This window comes from Kluyveromyces lactis, assembly GCF_000002515.2.
Source record: "Kluyveromyces lactis strain NRRL Y-1140 chromosome A complete sequence".
Classification (NCBI taxonomy): Eukaryota; Fungi; Ascomycota; class Saccharomycetes; order Saccharomycetales; family Saccharomycetaceae; genus Kluyveromyces; species Kluyveromyces lactis.
The window spans coordinates 385,582-403,976 of NC_006037.1; the positions used below are offsets into that span (position 1 = coordinate 385,582).

The 18,395-nt window shown below is 38.7% G+C and overlaps 7 protein-coding genes and 1 non-coding gene across 8 annotated transcripts; 3 read left to right on the forward strand and 5 right to left on the reverse strand.

The window, feature by feature from the left end:
• Positions 1-265: 265 nt before the first annotated feature.
• On the reverse strand, positions 266-404 carry KLLA0_A04257r. The gene is made up of 2 exons: positions 366-404; positions 266-302 (listed from the first exon to the last, which is right to left on the reverse strand). It is a non-coding gene; the product is annotated as a tRNA-Ile (tRNA).
• Positions 405-1,424: 1,020 nt separating this feature from the next.
• Positions 1,425-3,584, reverse strand: MSS4 (1-phosphatidylinositol-4-phosphate 5-kinase; the record flags this gene model as incomplete). The annotated part of the gene is made up of 1 exon (XM_451188.1): positions 1,425-3,584. The coding sequence occupies one exon, from the start codon at positions 3,582-3,584 to the stop codon at positions 1,425-1,427; it is 2,160 nt and encodes a 719-aa protein (XP_451188.1).
• Positions 3,585-6,008: 2,424 nt separating this feature from the next.
• On the forward strand, positions 6,009-6,620 carry KLLA0_A04323g (uncharacterized protein; the record flags this gene model as incomplete). Its single annotated transcript, XM_451189.1, has 1 exon — positions 6,009-6,620. The coding sequence occupies one exon, from the start codon at positions 6,009-6,011 to the stop codon at positions 6,618-6,620; it is 612 nt and encodes a 203-aa protein (XP_451189.1).
• Positions 6,621-9,415: 2,795 nt separating this feature from the next.
• Positions 9,416-10,321, forward strand: KLLA0_A04345g (uncharacterized protein; the record flags this gene model as incomplete). Its single annotated transcript, XM_451190.1, has 1 exon — positions 9,416-10,321. One exon carries the CDS (start codon positions 9,416-9,418, stop codon positions 10,319-10,321), a length of 906 nt encoding a protein of 301 aa, XP_451190.1.
• A 1,745-nt stretch (positions 10,322-12,066) lies between these two features.
• KLLA0_A04367g (uncharacterized protein) lies at positions 12,067-12,552 on the reverse strand (the record flags this gene model as incomplete). Its single annotated transcript, XM_451191.1, has 1 exon — positions 12,067-12,552. One exon carries the CDS (start codon positions 12,550-12,552, stop codon positions 12,067-12,069), a length of 486 nt encoding a protein of 161 aa, XP_451191.1.
• A 1,979-nt stretch (positions 12,553-14,531) lies between these two features.
• On the forward strand, positions 14,532-15,194 carry KLLA0_A04389g (SUR7/PalI family protein; the record flags this gene model as incomplete). Its single annotated transcript, XM_451192.1, has 1 exon — positions 14,532-15,194. One exon carries the CDS (start codon positions 14,532-14,534, stop codon positions 15,192-15,194), a length of 663 nt encoding a protein of 220 aa, XP_451192.1.
• A 169-nt stretch (positions 15,195-15,363) lies between these two features.
• Positions 15,364-16,215, reverse strand: COQ11 (ubiquinone biosynthesis protein COQ11; the record flags this gene model as incomplete). Its single annotated transcript, XM_451193.1, has 1 exon — positions 15,364-16,215. The coding sequence occupies one exon, from the start codon at positions 16,213-16,215 to the stop codon at positions 15,364-15,366; it is 852 nt and encodes a 283-aa protein (XP_451193.1).
• A 665-nt stretch (positions 16,216-16,880) lies between these two features.
• Positions 16,881-17,951, reverse strand: KLLA0_A04433g (translation initiation factor eIF-2B subunit; the record flags this gene model as incomplete). The annotated part of the gene is made up of 1 exon (XM_451194.1): positions 16,881-17,951. One exon carries the CDS (start codon positions 17,949-17,951, stop codon positions 16,881-16,883), a length of 1,071 nt encoding a protein of 356 aa, XP_451194.1.
• Positions 17,952-18,395: the final 444 nt, after the last annotated feature.

Below are 18,395 nucleotides of genomic sequence, written 5' to 3' on the forward strand. Positions count from 1 at the left end.
AACCAAAAGACTAAGCGTTTCCAGAGCGATAAAGTTGGATGATTTTCTCTTCTCGATAAACTCATCATCATGTGTAATATGTAATTAATTGATTGTTCAATATTCAAATTTCATGTCATTTCTCACTTTCAATTTGAAAATAAGGAAGAACCAAGACAAGAAAAAAATTTCAGATACAACGCTCTGCGTGAATTTCTGTGTAAAAATCAGAATCATCATAGTAACCCATAAAAAAAAGATAGTTGAAATATGAGAAAAAAATAGATGCCCCTGGTGGGGTTTGAACCCACGACTATCGCGTTGCTTTGAAACGACCTTTTGAAGGGCCAATTTTCATAGAATGTTCCATATTGATTGGAGTCACACTATAAGCACGATGCTCTAAACCACTGAGCTACAGGGGCTTCAATGATGTCTTATTTGCTTTTGTTGATGTTTATATTCTGCGAACCAATAATTTTTTTTACCAAAAGAAGGCATACCTTGAACCATAATGAACACACAATTGGCCCTTCAATAAACCATTAATTGAATTAGCAGAGGTTCTTTGAACTTTTGTTTAGAATATCATTCCTATTTAGAGGTTTATTATAAAATTTACCTAGCAGCAAACATTACATAGAGTATCAATCAAACACCAACATAACAAACATTTACAGCATGTTCCTAGGCAGCTGGAACGTTCTCTCGGAGGAGGTTGCTGTACATACACAGGCTGTTGTTGGGCGTAGTAGCCTTGCTGTGGCTGGTTGTGATTTCTCATAGTATTAATTTTTTTAGTGATAGTTCTTCAGAATAGGGTCTTTCAGTTTCCTATTGGTATTAGAACAGTACGGCTAACACAACAGACCTATTGATTCACTTGAGTGGAGTTGGCAAAGAACTTATACAATTAAAACCCAACATGCTTCAAGTGACATTATATATCAAAAAAAAAATATCAACAATATACAGTCCGAGTAAATGATGGATCGAGTTCTTGCTTATATATATTTTGTATGTGGAGTCGACGTAATTGTTGTACCTTATTTTTAACTGCTTTAAGTGATATTTTTGTTATCACTGCCATTTCCATGAGGCTTCCGCTATTCGACATTTTTTTTTGATTTTTGGGTTTTTTTTTTGCTTTGCTTTTAAACAATAAGCATGAAAGCAGTGCGACAGATATTAAGTTTAGTACGAAACGTAAGTTTAATTATGTAAGTGCACACATTGATTAACACATTCTATCTTAATATGGATAAGTAGAGAAAAGAATTATAGTAACTAAATCAAATAGTGGAAGAATTTCTGGAAGTGTAGGGTCCGTATGGCGTACGTATAAGATTTGGTTTAGGTAAAGATTTGACAGCCCATGAAGTAAATTTGAAATACGTCATTTTTAATTGTATTAGAGAATAATTTGAGCAGCAGCTTGTCAGATATCAGTCGTGATATCCTGGCTGTTGTTGATTTTCGTCGTAATGTTTATTAACTGAATTTTCAATGAAATGGTAAAATCTGTCGCCGTAAACTTTGGGTGGAACAGCACTTACCACTTTCAAATCGTGATTCATACTTCTCCAAAGTGTTTCCATTCTCTTGAGCATCGAGTAGTTCGTCAAACAATCAATAATTCCTACGAAATATATTTGGTTTAAGTCATTGTTGAATTGATCTGAGGCTCTAATACCGCCTTCGTCTTGTTGGAAGAAATGCTTCACTACCTGTGTGTTGTTGATAGGTGGATTCACTGAGTGATGAGTATGACGTCGATGATGATGGCTCTTATGTTGATGAATAGTTCTCCTAGAACTTTGACTTGGAAGTAGATTTGGCATCGCATTTGAGTCTTCTAGAGGATCAACGAGGTCGTTCTTGTTCCCCTCTTCAATCAAATCATTGCCTGTCTCGATATTGTGGATTCCCAAAAGTAATGAATAGTCCATAATGTTAAGTTCAGACAATAGAAGCACGTCTTGCTGTAACTGTTGTAAAAACTTTTTAGATTTCAATGGGCCAAAGTTGATCTTTTCATTCATCTCTAACCAATTTAGATCTTTGAAAACAGGGGAATGTTGTGGGTCCTCTGTCTTTTCACATTTGGTATAGCGTCCCCAAGTAGACCCCTTCAAGTCAAATGTTTTATGAATTTGTAAATGCGGTGGGAATAAGTTGTTCATGACAAGAAAATAAATCTTTCTATATTTGATCTTGCTTCTAAACGAATATGGCATCTTTATCCTGTGTAACCCATAAAATTGGGAAATTAATGTATCAGGATTTTGTTTAACGTGCTCGTAATACCTTTTCAAAATTTTTCGTAGATGTTTGTGTTCCGAATGATGTATTGTTTTGATGATATACTTGTAATCTCTTGAGAAATAAAAGAAAGATCCGGATTTCCCAGGCGAGTTCAATTCACTCAAAATATACTTCGATGTTAGGGACATCAAATAGTCTGCAGGATCCAATCCGAAAAGGGCACGTAACTCTCTGAACACCTCAGGGCAGTAATCTTTGAACTTAAACGCATATTGAGAACTTGGTGTCAGTTCATTTCCATGATAATCAAATGCTAATTTTTTAGTCAACTTAAAATCTTTATCAGTTAATGGTTTCATGATCCCGGAACATCTTGAAACAGCAACTCTTATTCCAGTTAACATATTGTATGCAATGATGAAATTGACATGACCTTCAGTTACTTTATTGCCAACCAACACTCTATCATCATCTAGGAACTTTTTTTGCTTACGTCTCATCTCACGCTTCTGCAAAAGGGACTGTCTCATCTTTTGTATTTCCAGCGCGGCTGATTCTGATCTCTTAAGAGCCCCGTCATTGTTCAGTTGTTTACTGGTTCCATGATGAGTGGTGTCGCTAGTATTATTGCCATTGATATTATTTTCCGGTCCTTCGTAATGTTGTAAGTCTAATGAAGCGAGGGAGCGTGTCAGCGCCTTATTGGGTAAATCAGGATTGAATCTAGCACTGCTTCTAGAATGTGAATGCAAATCTGTTGACGATCTTGCCATGCGTTGATTGGCTGCTTTCGAGCTGGTAGTGATATTATGAGTGCTGTTGGGTACAGATCGTTGAGAAGATGTGGATTGTGTACGGCGGTGTTCCAGTGAACGCAAGGAAGACGAAGATGAACTTGCTGACGAAGAATTAGAATCCATTGGTATAATTCTTGCATGTTTTCCAGGATGATAGGGGCCCTGTCGTATACTGTCTCTCGTAGATCTTCTCCTTTGCATCGGTAACGATTTCGAGGACATTCGGTGTCTACTATGCAACAGAACATTGCTATCCGATTTCGTGCCTCCGTTAGTGTCCAGTGTTGTCGGTACTGCTGTCGTGTGGTTTGCAACTGCGGAATCTGTTCTCTTTATGGGAGATGATGTAGAGGGCAAGTGCTTGGGACTAATATCACCGTCGTCTACAACTGATACATTCGAGAGCCGTTTAGGGATTAGCGGTTGATCTTGACCCTTCCCAATTGTAGTCTCTATAATATAAGCTGCAGTCTCATTCTTATCGTCTGATAGGTGTGGGACAGTCGGAGGACCAGGGTCTTGGACCATATGCACGGCAGTCATTAATCAGTTTTGGATCAAAAGAATTATAAGAAAGAAAGGATAAAAAAAAATGGAGGAGGTGATTTGACTAATCAAATGACTCGCGTAAGTCACTAGCAGGGAAATGGGACAGTTTTGAGCAATGGTACTTGGAAATCTAAAGAGGTTTGGCAGAATTCAATCATTACAGGTGGAGCGAAACGATCTTGGTTTTTGTATTTCGATCTTGTAAATTAGATAAATAGAGAAAATCAATGTTGTCACTTTCGAAGCGAAAAAGTGAAAGCAGAAAAGGATGCAAATAGCAAAGGATACAGAGAGACTATATGGTTTGATAACCGCATTAGGAGACTCAATTAACCAAAGGGTATTTAAAACAAAGTTGACAGTTTAAATAGGGAGAGATTAACCTAATAATAGAAACATTTTAGTCACGTGACTTAAATATAGGAATGAAGAAAGAATCTCCCCCACTGCCCCCCCTCAATCATTAACTTTAATAGAGCATTATATAATTGCATGAATTAGTGGCTTTCAAGACAGTCACGAGCGCGCCGCTACACTGCCTCAATCTCTTTGAACTTGTTGTATCAATATACTCTTAATACCTGCTTCTAATATTAATGAAGCATGGACAACTTTCAAAAGGTAAAGTATCAATATGAGCAATAAACTTTAACAGAACATAAATAATGCGACTTGAACTATATAGAATCAGATACGCATACGGTAAGCTGGCTACACTTGCCTCGGACGAAGCCTTGGAATTTGTGCTTAACAATGCTAGAAAAGATGTTCCACAAAATGAGAGCACATGACCGAATTTCACTTTTGTCCAAACTTGTCGTTTTTGTGGTCAGCGGCTAATTTGACTTACTGATGCTACAGGCCGCGAGGAAAAAGAAAATGACATTACCCGGAAAAATAATGCGGGAGAGAAGAATTGCGGATTTTAGTGCACGGATCCGTGGTTAGTTCACGTGACAGATGTCGGCACCCATGGCAACTCGCCAACTCGATTGGCAACGATTGGCTTCCGGCCGGTCGAAGGCCGGAAAAAAGAACCAACTACGGGTCTGTTTCCAATCCAATCTTCAACATTGGGTGCATATTGCTTTGAGCGAGAATATCCGATTGGGTTCCGCACCAGCTAATTTTCTCCAACTTAAACTTTCAATCTCCTTTTGCACCCCGAAAAACTAAAGGAGAAAAACATGCAAAACATTACTACTTTTGTGTGGCGCAGGATGTGTCACTGGATGTCGTATATGTTTTCCATATCTTCAGGTACATAGGATGTACTAAAGCGGGAAGCACATAAGAACATGCATGACTTTTGAAGAAGGACATAAGAAGAAGTACGGGTAACAGTGATTCTATTGCCACTACTAATACAAGTTCAAGCTCAAGAAATTCTATCACCTCCTGGTTGACTGACACTGACTGAAAAAGACTGTAAAGATCACACAGGGAAACTGATCGAACAATCAACATGTCAAACAAAGAGAATCTAGATCGTCCAGATTAGTTATCATGCATCATACATAGAATCTCGGTAGACGACACTTTTGGCAAAAAAAAAAGATAAGACAGTAGAATAAAAATCCTGGTAAAAACCGATCGGAACATATCCGTCTAAGACACCTCAGAAATACCGTTCCCTTCAAATGAACTAAAGTAATCATCGGGAAGGTGTGAGAATACAAACAAATAGGATAAACTAGGAACAAGGCATTAACCTAACCCGTTCATTTGTTTTTCAGTCGCGACATTCTTGTGCTGTTATTTGTTTTGGGTGTGGAAATTTCTTTTAGGTAAGGGCTTCAAAAGAAAAGACAACAACAAACAAACAGATGGTTCCAGGTAAAAACCACTGCAGGGATATGGAAAGTTTAAGAAATAAAGCCAAATTAAGGTGAATGGTAGTGTAATTGCAAGTGACCCTTCTCACCTAGCTAGCTAGGTAAAGCTAGTAACTCTAGTTTGGTGACTGTGTGTAAATGTAATGTGTAGTGCATAATTGTTCGTGTTTCTTTGTTTACATTTTCGACTAGACGAATACAAAGATGGTGATGTTATAATTGTTCATTACCCTTTGTCTTCGTCCTCGTCTTCGTGTTGGTCTTCATGTCTTTTTTTTCTGTATTCGAGCAAACGATTTTTAGCTTTGATTCTGTTTAATTTTCACTACAATTCCAATTTAAATTATTAATTTTTTTCTCTCAGATCTCAGATTAAAATTAATATTGGACTTCCGTTTTTCTCATGTATATATAATAGCATGAAAGTTTAGTCAAAATATCTTTCATGGGATGGATTTCTCTAACTCTTATTTTTTTCTTATAGTATTAATATAATCTTTTTCTTAGTTGTAAAAAACCAAGCAAACTATACTTATCGCTAAGTCCAACTTTGTTACACATCAAAAACAACCTCAATTAAGAAATGAAGTTCTCTACCGTCGCTGCTACTGCCTTGGCTGCTTCTTCCTCCGCCTTGGCTGCTCAAACTGTCATCACCGCTACCAACGATGGTGTCGTTTACACCAAGACCATTGATTTGGCCGAGACAGATGCCACTTTGGCCCCAGGTGAATACTTGACCTCCATTGTTGTTACCAGAGGTGACACTGTCTACACCAAGGTTATCACTGAATCTTCTGCTGCTGCCACTGAAGAAACCACCGCTGCTGCTGAAGAAACCACTGCTGCTGCTGAAACCACTTCTGCCGCTGCTGAAACCACCACTGCTGCCCCAGCTGAAGAAACCTCTTCCGCTCAAGAATCTGAAACCATCACCTTGACTTTGTCTAAGAACGGTCACTGGTTCACCAAGACTGTCACCCAAGCAGTCGGTTACGTCTGGACCGGTGAAGACACCGCTAACTGGACTGGTACCCCATCTTGGTTGTCTAACATAACCACCTCTACTTCCGCTGCTGAAACCACTGAAGCTGCTTCTTCCACTGCTGAAGTTGCCACTTACACTGGTGCTGCTGCTCTAGCTTCCGTCGGTACCGGTTTGTTGGGTGTCGCTGTCGCTGGTTTGTTGATCTAAGTTAATCGATTTTCTTAGGCAATACCCAAAACCTTTTGAAACAGCAAATAAACTATTAATATTTTTCTTTACCCGAATTCTCTTTTTCAATTTACCACAATTGCAACCAATGATATTATAATTCTTTTATTTTATTTCAATGTTTTATTAGACAAACCCTCACACACACTCACACACATAAACAGTTACTTTTTTTATACGGTTGCCAATCTTAGCTTAGGTCTAAATTGGCTCAAAGTAATTGAATATTATAATCATATTTTTGTTTACAATAATTTTTTATTTTTATTAATTTTCCAAAGGTCATGTTGATCGTATTATTATGCTTTGTTATTACGATATCATCCTAAAGTTTGAATAGTAGTAATTCATAATACTGTTAATGTTACCTTTTTTTTTTTTTTGTAAGAGCTCTTGTATCCTCCCCGTCTTGTTCCTTTATTCAAGCAATGAATGAGACAGAACATGGATTTCGTCTCGTCACCATTAGTGTTTTACATTTAAACTTTACTACCCAGACAAGACAAACGATGACAACGCTGTGTCTCTGAACGACTAGAGAGTACTGCAAACATCCAGTGGTGGAAAACATGGTTGCAGTATATTAAATCAAGGGCCCTGATTTCCCCAGTGTATGATTAAGCAGTAGTGTAAAGACTCACCTAATTGAGTCTTCTACACCCCACTACGTGTTCATTTGCCTCCCTTATACCAGTTTTTTTAGTGAAACACTTGATATATAAAACAGCACATAGAGAATATAAATCCTGCTTCACTTTCCTCACGATGATAATTAGAACACAACCAGGCAAACAACGCACGTACACGCTTTGATGACAGGATTTCCTCTACAAGACTCGTTGTCACTTTACCTGACACTTTCCTCGAGAAATAAGAAAAGTGTTACCCTGATAATTTGGCATAAAGGCCACCCGGACTTCGTACTTTGAAAAGGATAACAACGGCTTAACGTAGAAAAATGACTTGAAAAAATGACATTGAACCTGTTGACACTGTGGTTCTATTCCGTTGTTCCTACTCCCAGATCCGATTGTAAAAATGGAAGAAAATAGAAACAAAAAAAACGACTGACCATTTAGAAAAAGGGGTTTTTGCAAACCGATTTGTGGGGTGTGCTTGAAAATATGACGAACGCAATAGGTGGCAAAAACACCCCGAACGAAACACCCACTCACCACATACAAAGTCAGCATGAATCACTAACGAGACATGTGCGTTGCTCCGTAGCAACCAGAAAATGCGAATGTAAGAACTTGCAGGTGGGACATGAAAGTGATTTTGGATCGAACTGCGTTTTCTTCTGAGGTTCGAACCTCCTAAACAGATTCACAATTCCGATTCCATTCTAATTGGATGTTTTTTGGGAATTACAGGGTGCGGCAGCACCCTGTTCGGTGTAATCGTTGCAGAGAATCAAAAAAAAACCTATCCCTCGAAGGTAGAAAAACATGCGCACAGTAAGGCCCGTAGAAACGCTTTAACCTACAAAATGAGATAGGTTAGAGATTCTTTGTCTCGAGACCTCCCGTTACCATTTTTTCTCTGTTCGGATCTTTATTTACCAATTACTTTTGCAATTTGAAGACCGCATCCTCAATACTGTGTGTATACTTTTCCTTTTGTTCGGTAGATCCGTTCGAGGAAGTGAAATGGAATTCTCTTTTGATGAGTTTTTCTTTTTTTTTATTTTTGACAGGCAGTATCTCACAGAAACACTCGTACAAACACGGGTGATGTCGTTTCCGCCGCCCAGAAACGTGTGCACCGGGCCACATTTCACCAAACGTAAATTGGTTCTCGGGTGGTATTTCTGCTAAAGAGAATGAAAGAGTATTGTTTTTTTGAGATCTACAAAGAGAAGAGATCTCATTCAGTATGTAAGTAAACTGTCACTTTGGATATTGACTGACTAGAGAACCACGGGGGCAGTACTCTTCGATGCAATTCGTATTCGAGTCTGAGATCTCTGTGATATTGATATCAATATTGACCATCTAACCATTGTCGCTCAAGTTGAGCTTTCTCTCATTATGTCGGGTGAGGTCTTTTGTCGTGGTATTAGTAGACCGTAGCACACCCCTCCTCTGCCGCTGCTGCTAAACCCTACGTTTTGTGTGTGTATATTAGTGGTTACGTTTCTTATTTCCAGACCACTTCATGCATCCCTGTCCTTGTCCTTCTGCCTCTCGTTAAGTGTAGATTCCGTTTTTGAACTTTTGATCCCTTTTGGTAACCGTCTTTCTCAATTCATAGTAGTCGGTATACTTCAAACTGCAGCTTAATTCTTCTCCTTACAGAAAGCACACCTCTTTTTCACCTTTTTCCGTCGATTTCTCACTATATTAATCTTTTTTAGGTAATAATGAAAAGAAAAATTGCGAGCTAGAGAGGAATTGTAGACAAAGAAAGAAAGACATAGTCTGAATCCCAAGAGAAAGGAAGGTAGAAAGACCCTCCAGCACTGGTTAATCGATACCGTCACTGTCAATGTCAATGTCATTGTGATTGTTTAAGCAATAATGGCAAGTCCAGACTTAGTAGGACTTTGAGGATAGTATTATCATATAGATTTTTTGTCCTATTATTTTTTATGGTTTATCGATTTTTTTAGTATTAATACAGGGCATATCAGTGGCTTCTCTCATCTTCCTACCTTTCATAGTTACAATAACCTCCACTTGCCGTTAGTTACCAATTAGGACTGTTCTATTTTCTTTTGATTCATTCCCGAAATCCCTATTCACTCGCTTTAATAACAAGAACAGATACTAAAAATGAAGTTCTCTACCGTCGCTGCTACTGCCTTGGCTGCTTCTTCCTCCGCCTTGGCTGCTCAAACTGTCATCACCGCTACCAACGATGGTGTCGTTTACACCAAGACCATTGATTTGGCCGAGACAGATGCCACTTTGGCCCCAGGTGAATACTTGACCTCCATTGTTGTTACCAGAGGTGACACTGTCTACACCAAGGTTATCACTGAATCTTCTGCTGCTGCCACTGAAGAAACCACCGCTGCTGCTGAAGAAACCACTGCTGCTGCTGAAACCACTGCTGCCGCTGCTGAAGAGGAAGCTTCCACCACTGAATACGAAACCGTCACTTTGACTTTGTCTAAGAACGGTCACTGGTTCACCAAGACCGTCACCCAAGCAGTCGGTTTCGTCTGGACTGGTGAAGCTACCACCTACACTGGTGTTGCTCCATGGGCTACTTCTTCTGCTGCTGACGAAGAAATCACCTCTTCTGGCTTCAGCAACAGTACTGAAGTCACTGAAACTGTCACTGACAAGACTAAAACCACCGCTACTATCACTTCCTGTGAAGATGACATCTGTCAGAAGACCACCGAAGAAGAAGCTTCTTCATCTACCGTTATCACCACCGTCATCGAAGGTGTTACCGTTGTAACCACCGTCCCATGCACCACCACTTCTACCGTCGAATGTACCGAAGAACAATGCCAAAAGACTTCTACCAACGCTCCAGTTAACCCAACCACTGTAGTTCCAACTACTGAAGCTCCAGGTAAGACCTCTTCCGGTATTGTCACTGTTTCTTCTTCTTCCGCTGAAACTGCTCAACCATCCGTTACTGTCTCCACCTACACTGGTGCTGCTGCTATGGCTTCTGTCGGTACCGGTTTGTTCGCTGCTGCCGTCGGTGCTATGTTGTTATAATTTTCTTAGCTTGATGCTGTAGAAAATCCACAAAATATTATTATGATTCTTTTTTTGTCAACAACACTTCTCTTTTAAAACTTTAATGTCCTATTATTAAACTTTATCTTTTATTATAACTTCATTAACCATCTCATACTCTCCATACTTGTTCAGGACATCTTAACTTTTTAAGGTGTTTTTTTTAATAAAGTCAGTACTACTCCTTTGAATAAAAAGATACCAGTTAAAAACCCTTTTTTTTTTTTAATACTATTATTAATTTTTTTTATTCTTTCATTTACTCTTCTTCCACTTACCTTCCACCTCAAGATGGTCAGTATTACCTTCACGTACTATAGGTCATCTCAGTTCTATGACTGTTCCTGAGTAAGATATCGTTCTGATTTTTGTTAAGAAATCAAAAGAAAACACAGATCCGAAGTGAATGAAGGAAAAATGAAAGAAAATTAGAAAATGGTATATCCATCAAAACTGTTTCAAGGATATTTCTAACTCGATAGAGGAGACCGAGTAAAAGACATCGGGCGACGAAAAAAAGTTGATTATATAAATCTTATAGTTCGTATTTTTAAGCAATGATAATGTCACAATAAGAGATACTATTCCAACCTCTTCCCTCGTATGAGAATGATGCAATCTCAACAATGTTACCTCAAAATCGGAAATGCGTCTAAACACAAACCTTCATATCATAATTGACTGAAGTTTATATAGCGCCAATGTACTAGTTCCAAAACACGCGATAACAGTCTTATGAATGGTTTCCACTAAATCCTTGGAAAAAAGTATATTCCTGCTCCCTTTACATTCACATATATATACTTGAAAATTCACATCAAATATGGGTGGACAATCACAGATAAAATGACCAGTTAGTTATCTCAGCGTAATGTTAGTAATATCCGCAATTGGCATAAAACCGATTAAGGTCAATGTCCAGTAGCCAGGCAAATCATCCCGTGTCTGCTTCTGAATCAGGAAATATAAAAAGAGCTGAACAGTATGATAGCTAGGTTAATTCAATGTAACTGCTTGGCATAAGTGAAAGAGACACAGAGTATTGTGGAGGAACGAAATTGAAATATTTTTTGCCAAGCCTTCTTTTTTCGCTTTTGCTTTTCTGCCTTATCTGCCTTACTTTTTTTTCTTTTGGTTTGCGGTAATAGAAACTACTGCACAAGAAATTTTTTGCCAAGCGTTTTTGTTCCGACAAAAAAATGACGATATGAGCAATATGACCACGAAAATACACGCAGCAGCGCCATATTTAAGCTTTTTTTTTCTTCAAATATAGCGTATTTTCTCACTGTTCACAGTCAAACTGCATCAGAGTGCTTTGTAGCTTTGCACAGCGTAGATTGTTTTTCGATTACCCCAATTGGTGCCTAGACTGTGTATGCTTGTGTTATTATTTTGGCTTGGCATTTGTAGTGTGAAAGTGATAACACTTAACGGCGCGCTTGGAAACTGAAAAGTGCGCAAGAGCAGAATCGGAATTGGATCTCAGTTTTCACCTCCATTCGAGATCTCAGAGATCTCACACTTAGTTGGGATGGTTACCAGATGAATTTGAATGAAAATAAAAAAAGTGATATAATTGGAAGATTGTTTTAATTAGTTATATCATAATACATATATCTACCTACTTTATTCATATAAAATATGTGTAAAATTTATACAAGTTCATTTTAGTAGATTTTTTGTCTTCTCATGTCAATATTTTAGTTCTTGCAAATTTCTGTTTATAACAAGCAGGCGACAGCACCGGCGATCAAAGCACCACCGACGTTGATAGGTAGCATACCAGCTGCATCGTCAGAGGTAGATGATTCAGAAGAAGTAGAGGATGAAGAGGAGGAAGATGAAGATGAAGAGGAGGTTTCATCGTCATCGTCGGAAGAAGAGCTGATAGCAACGACGTTAGTCTTGGTGTAAGTGGCACCGTTATCAGAGTTGGTAATGGTGATTTTCGATGTAGTGGAACTACCAATAGTGGTTTGTGGTGCTATGGTGAGGGTCTTGACGTATGAGGCACCATTGTTGGTGATGGTAGTGGTCACGGTGGTAGATTCAGTGTACACTGGAGCAGCAGAGTCAGTGACGACTTTGGTGTACACGTGATCACCGTTAGTGGCAACAATAGTTTTAATGGTGGAAACGGTAGTTGCTGCTTCAGCAGCAACAACGGAAACAGTAGCAGCAAAGAAAGCGGTGTTGGAGAACTTCATTGTTTGAGTGAGTTTGGTATTTGACGTCGTACTAACTACCAAACCAAGTAAGAAGAAAAAAAACGGAAAGAAAGAACAGAATACAGAAACACCGTATCGAAGCTCGAGATAACAACCCAATTCCCGAGTGTAACGCTGATTACATGCCTTTTATATATTTTCGACGACTTTCGAACACTCTCACTAGGACCAAGAGTATAATCCGAAAGAAGTAGCACTTCCCTTTGGTTATGGTTTCCGTCGTAGCATCCACACAAAGAAAGGAGGTAAGAAATAGTGCCCAGGGTGCACTCGAATCTCTACCCAGAGACCTGCGCATATGTACCATGTATGGTCATTTATTCACATCTTGTTTGTAGTATGTCTCGACAGTTTTGCCAGAATTACAATGGGTAAAAGAGAGATCAGGACATAGTCACTGTGTGGCTAAGTCAATCGTATGGCAAAACGAATAACAATAATGACGACTAACAAGTCTATAGACTGCATCGTAGTAGAAGTGGCAGAAATTCAATTCAGAAAAACAACTGGAAAAAAAACCCTTCTTAGACGTAGTGGACCCTGTCATTATTAGTGCTGTAGATAAGACCTACCAGAGAAAAGAACATGCTGAAACTGAACCCAATCTTCTGGGCAAGCTGACTTTCGGGTGTGGGCACCTTGTAGAAACCTAAAAGAGTCAGTAGCGATTGTTCTTCTTTCACTAGAGCGAGAACAAGGCTATGAAAACATGACTTATCGAAAGCAGTAGATTTCTTTTCCTAGAGAAATCTGGTAGTAGCATGTGTATTTACGTTTAGTCTGAAGAGCAAGTTAACGAGAAAAAAACCCTGAAAGAACAACAACAGAATGCCAAGCAGCGACTGTGACAAGTGGGTTTCTCTATTCATGAAACATATTGAAATAGCAAGCTATAGAAGATGTACAGTTCATGACTCTAATTATTCACTGTAATCCTACCAGTCTCCTTCCAATTTCTCTCTGCAAAAGCCAAGCAAATATCTGTCAGTAACTTTCCCTTCTGTAGTGGAAAAGCCATTCGTGTTGACCGTTGTTAGTTGTTTCAAGAATCCTCACAAATATGGTCATCTTTGTCAGCACGAGATCAATCTGAAAGATATATCTGATAATCCTGCATCCATGGAGAAAAACTAAGTTGGCTCTGCAGCCGGAAATAAAAGATAATAGACGAAGGATAGCCCGTAGCCAGCGAGCCTTTGCAATTTGCACCCAAAAAAAAAAATGAATAGCTACTGCAAGCTATAGACTACCACTTCTTTTGCTTTCTATTTCATTTCCAGGTGTCATTTCAATTTCTTCTTTACTCGATTAGTTCATTCTGAGATATTGCTAGTGGAAGCGGGCAAAAAAGTTGTGAAATTGAAAAAAGAAAAACTGGACTGGGATTTGTTTCTGGGGATGAACGACAGTGGTTGCAGCCAAGACTCACTGCTGGTAATCTGGCGAGAAAGGCTACTGATACGAAAATTTCACACCTTTTTCATATAATTGTGTTCCAATTTCCCCTAGATACTTTCAAGCGAAGAAACAAAGGTAAGCCAAGCAAAGAGCAGATGTAAGTGCAGCTGGGAACTGGCCAAGCTTGGAACCGGTCCATGGATCGAACATTCCTATCGCTGTTTATTTATCTTGTTTCCTGACCTTATTCTTTCTTTCTACCTTCTTTTCCTTCTGGCTGTTCTAGCACTTACTTGAAGCGGAATGGAAATACTTCTTGGTTTCTCTCGGCCTTCACTTTTGGTCCATCGCTTGTAGCCGATTATCTTAATAAAGGCTTATTCATATGGATATATGTATGAAATACTATAAACGTGTATATAAATATATAAGGGTATGAAACAATTTTTGCCAAGGCTTAACTTTTTTTTGATTTGCATCATATGACAGATCATTCTATAGAATGGCACGAAATTAGGAACTGTGTCCACACTGTACAGTATCTATCACAGAGTATATGAATGTCGCATTTCAAAATAGTCTTTTTGACTTCTCTCTCGCTTGCGTTGGTGTTTGAATTGTTCAACACTATATCAGTACCGATAACATCACATTTGTTCATTTCGGAGTATAATGGATACAAATTCGGTGTATTTGGGTGGTGTAAAGTGGACGGATCCATTTGCTCCCCAATACGTATGGGATATTCATTGGATGATATCCTTCTCTTCAATGATAATGAATACCTTCATCTACCAAACCATGCTAAGTACGCTCTTTCGAAGTTATTGCTGGTTCATGTATTGTCTTTTGTATGCGTACTGGTGTTTTGGTTATTTGCCATTCTAATATGTATTAAATGGTTAAACACTTCAAAGAGTGTGTTACTTTTCGCCGTGGGCTGGTCCATGGTCACTTTCATGGTTTCCCTCTTGGGATTCCTTATTGACGTTTTAATGTTTGCATCCCACGTCACGTGGTCAAGTTGGTTGATGTTAGTTAGCGCATTCTTCGTGGCCTTAAGTGGCATTTTACTTTGCCTGATGATTAGAGATTTATCTTACAGAAGGTTCGTCAAGCTGCAAGGAGAAGTGGACGTTTGCGTCCCGATGACAGAGCCACGAGATCCGGATGAATTAAACGAAATTTGGAAAAAGAAAACTTCGAAGAGAGAGATCCTCTGAAGTGATATCACCTAGTCTATATACCCTTTTTGACTGGTTCCTTCCCAATACTGCATTTGTTTCTTTAGAAAAGGAACATATATCTCATCGCATGTTTATTATAACTCTTCATTAATAAAGTACTTTTTGTAATATTATTTCTCACGTTTTAAATAAAAGATACATTCTCTTACATCTTGAGCATTTCGTCCAAGGTCAATACCCCTTCACAGTTGGGATCCTGTAATGCTAATATTAACGAGTGTGCTACTTGCTGTGTAGAGATTAATGGTCGCACAAGGTCGTTGACAAACGGTATCTTTTGTCTAAGTACCATTTCATTACCGCAGTTCAACATTTGCAAGAAATTACGAATCTGCGTTCTTCCATCCGATTCAGAGTTTCTTTCGTCAAACATAAACCCAGGTCTTAAAATGATGGACCTTATCTGTTTCCCGTATTGGGAAATGTGTTCTTCGGCCTGTCTCTTAGAATCAATGTATCCACTTGGAATTGATGGGAATCCTCTGTCAGCCGAAATGTAACTGAAAGTCTGAGCTTGACCACCGTTCACCTTCATATAAGTGTCTGCAAGTAAGGTGGCACTATAACGGTTCATCATGTCGTATGTAAATCTCGATCTCTCAGGTTTTTTTGGTGCCAATGGGTTCTTACCAAACCCTCCGAACGATAACTTCGGTACCGACCAAAACGAACCATTGATTTGTTTCTTGTAATTCTCATTCTCCAAAAGTATTCCTAGACTGTGAACTACATCAGTGGCATTACGAAGTACTGGTGCATATGTGTCAGGATTAAAAATATCACAAGATCTCCATTCAACTTCATTTGCCCATGGTTCAGATGAAGTAGCCTTTCCCGACCTCGATAGTGAAACTACTTGGAAATTTGCTCCAACAGCAGCTTCACAGATACGTTTCCCCAAGAATCCAGTACCACCAAGTACTATCAATTTGCGACTCATATCAATGGCTTCCGGTATACAAAGGACCCTTTTTGATAAAGCAATGCGTCTCATCATTTATTCATTGTCAGTTGCGGAGTGACCATCATTTTAGCTTTGAAACGGCAAATCTCAACTTCGCAGAAGCATTTGTGGAGAGGAACAACCAAGTCACGTGACCAGAGTTCATGATGGTCGCATCAATCACTGCACTGGCTCAAGTTAAATTTAGTTTACTACAAGGAGGATACGAGAATAAGGAGCGGATACTCCACTATCGATTATCAAGAATGGAACCTGGATCAATCCTTCAAATAATTTTTGAATACTGCTGCGGTTGAGAAGAGGATCCCTTGTTTCTCAACAAAAAGCTATGAGCCAAATTAGGCATCTACTGGTAAACTATCTAAGAATGTGTGAACTTCTAATTACGGGTCAAGGTCATTGATTTCAAAATAGGGCCTTTTCGTACTCAAAAGAAGTCAACTCGATGTGGCCCATTAGTCATAAATGTTTCGTTAATTCATAATTGAACAATAAACATTAACCATCCAGCTCAAGATTGAAAGTTTCAGATACATTCAACCGAGCGAGGCACAGGGCATCGGTATTATAAGAACAAGAATCGATGTTTAAGGTTTGAATTACCAGATACATCAATAAGAAATATGCAACAATGAATGCTGAGTTTCTTAGAACAGATCGTATCTTAAATTAAATCTATTTCAGACATGCATGGATCGTTATATTTTTTCCCCGAGGTTTACATCCTCTTGTTTGTAGTTGTCCCATACCACACGATATATGAAACTTGGGGCAAAGCCGCCAATATTGGTGATATAAATATCGATGTTTTCCGGGGGAATATAGTCAGCAATTGGATTTATCGTTTCTAAAGCAACGGTACCTACTCTATCATTCTCAGTTGTAGGCAATACGTTCTGAGATCCTCCAATTTCTACCATCTTCTCAACATCGAATGGGTATAATGGAGAAAGTTTATAAAGACCAGCAACGGCAAATACAGGTGTTCTGAACTCTCTTGCGCACTCACATACAGAGGAGACACCAGCAGTCGAAGATATCGTTCCACCGTTAGTGAAAACGGTTTTAGCTCCTATAATGACCTTCCCCACTCTCGACATCAATGCAAATACAGCTGAATCAGGGATTACAATAGTCTCAATGTCATGTTCACTTAATTTTTTAGCGAATTCATGAGCCACGGTTGCGTTGTTAGGGAATCCTTCAGTCACTAAAACAGTAAAATTTCTATTATTACCTTCTCTAGCCTTCAGAAGGAAACGAAGAACGGTTTTAGAGTCTGGAGTAGGGGTAAGTAGGATTTCACGATCATGAATCAATTCAATAGCTATTTGTTGAATACCTTCATCGATATTTTTAATTTCATCTATAAGATCACGAATTGACTGAACAATGGTTTGCCTTACGTCTAGTTTGTTATCCTGTACCTTTTTTGTCTTCGTATCAGTCATAGGCTTCTGTAATAAATTGAACATTGAAGATATCATCGGTTCAGCACTAGTCTGTTCTTCTTCTGTCTCGTCTCTGATCATAGATAATACACGTCTTACAACATTTCCACATGTATATTCGTACGGCTGAGCTTTTTCTAAGCTGTATCCAAATTTCTTAATCTGTAATATCAAATCTTCAGTCGAAGTCCATCTGATAGCTGAAACATATCTCATCAAGATTTGTAATGTTTCTAATCCTGCTTGATAGGATTCTACCACTTGTTTTCTCTTCAATCTATCGACGAAGGAGTCGATTACCACATTGATATCAGACATCTCTATTTGATTAATCCGATGTTATAAGAGTGGTGACAACGTTTGACGAACGATCTTTTGCCATTCTTTAAGCTTGATTTTGTTGCTGCGATGAGTCTCTTTATGTTGTTAGTGGTTGAAATTTTTTACATTTTAATTATCGAAGCAAAGTGATGTAAAAATACTCTGCAAAAAAATAACGAGGAATAAACGTCGCTCAGAGGGCGCAATTAGACATCTATGTACTATATTTACAAATCGCCGTCAATTTCAAGCATTTTCTTTTCGCAGATCTTGAAAAATGTAAGTAACTGGGCATTTTTGGGGTCGAATGAAAGTCCTCTTTCACAGTATGTTATTGCCAATTCTACCAGATTTAGCTTGATAAGACAATCTGCTAACCTCAAAAATACTTCTGGGACAGTCATACCACAATTGAGAAGCATTTCAAGATCTTGCCATGCA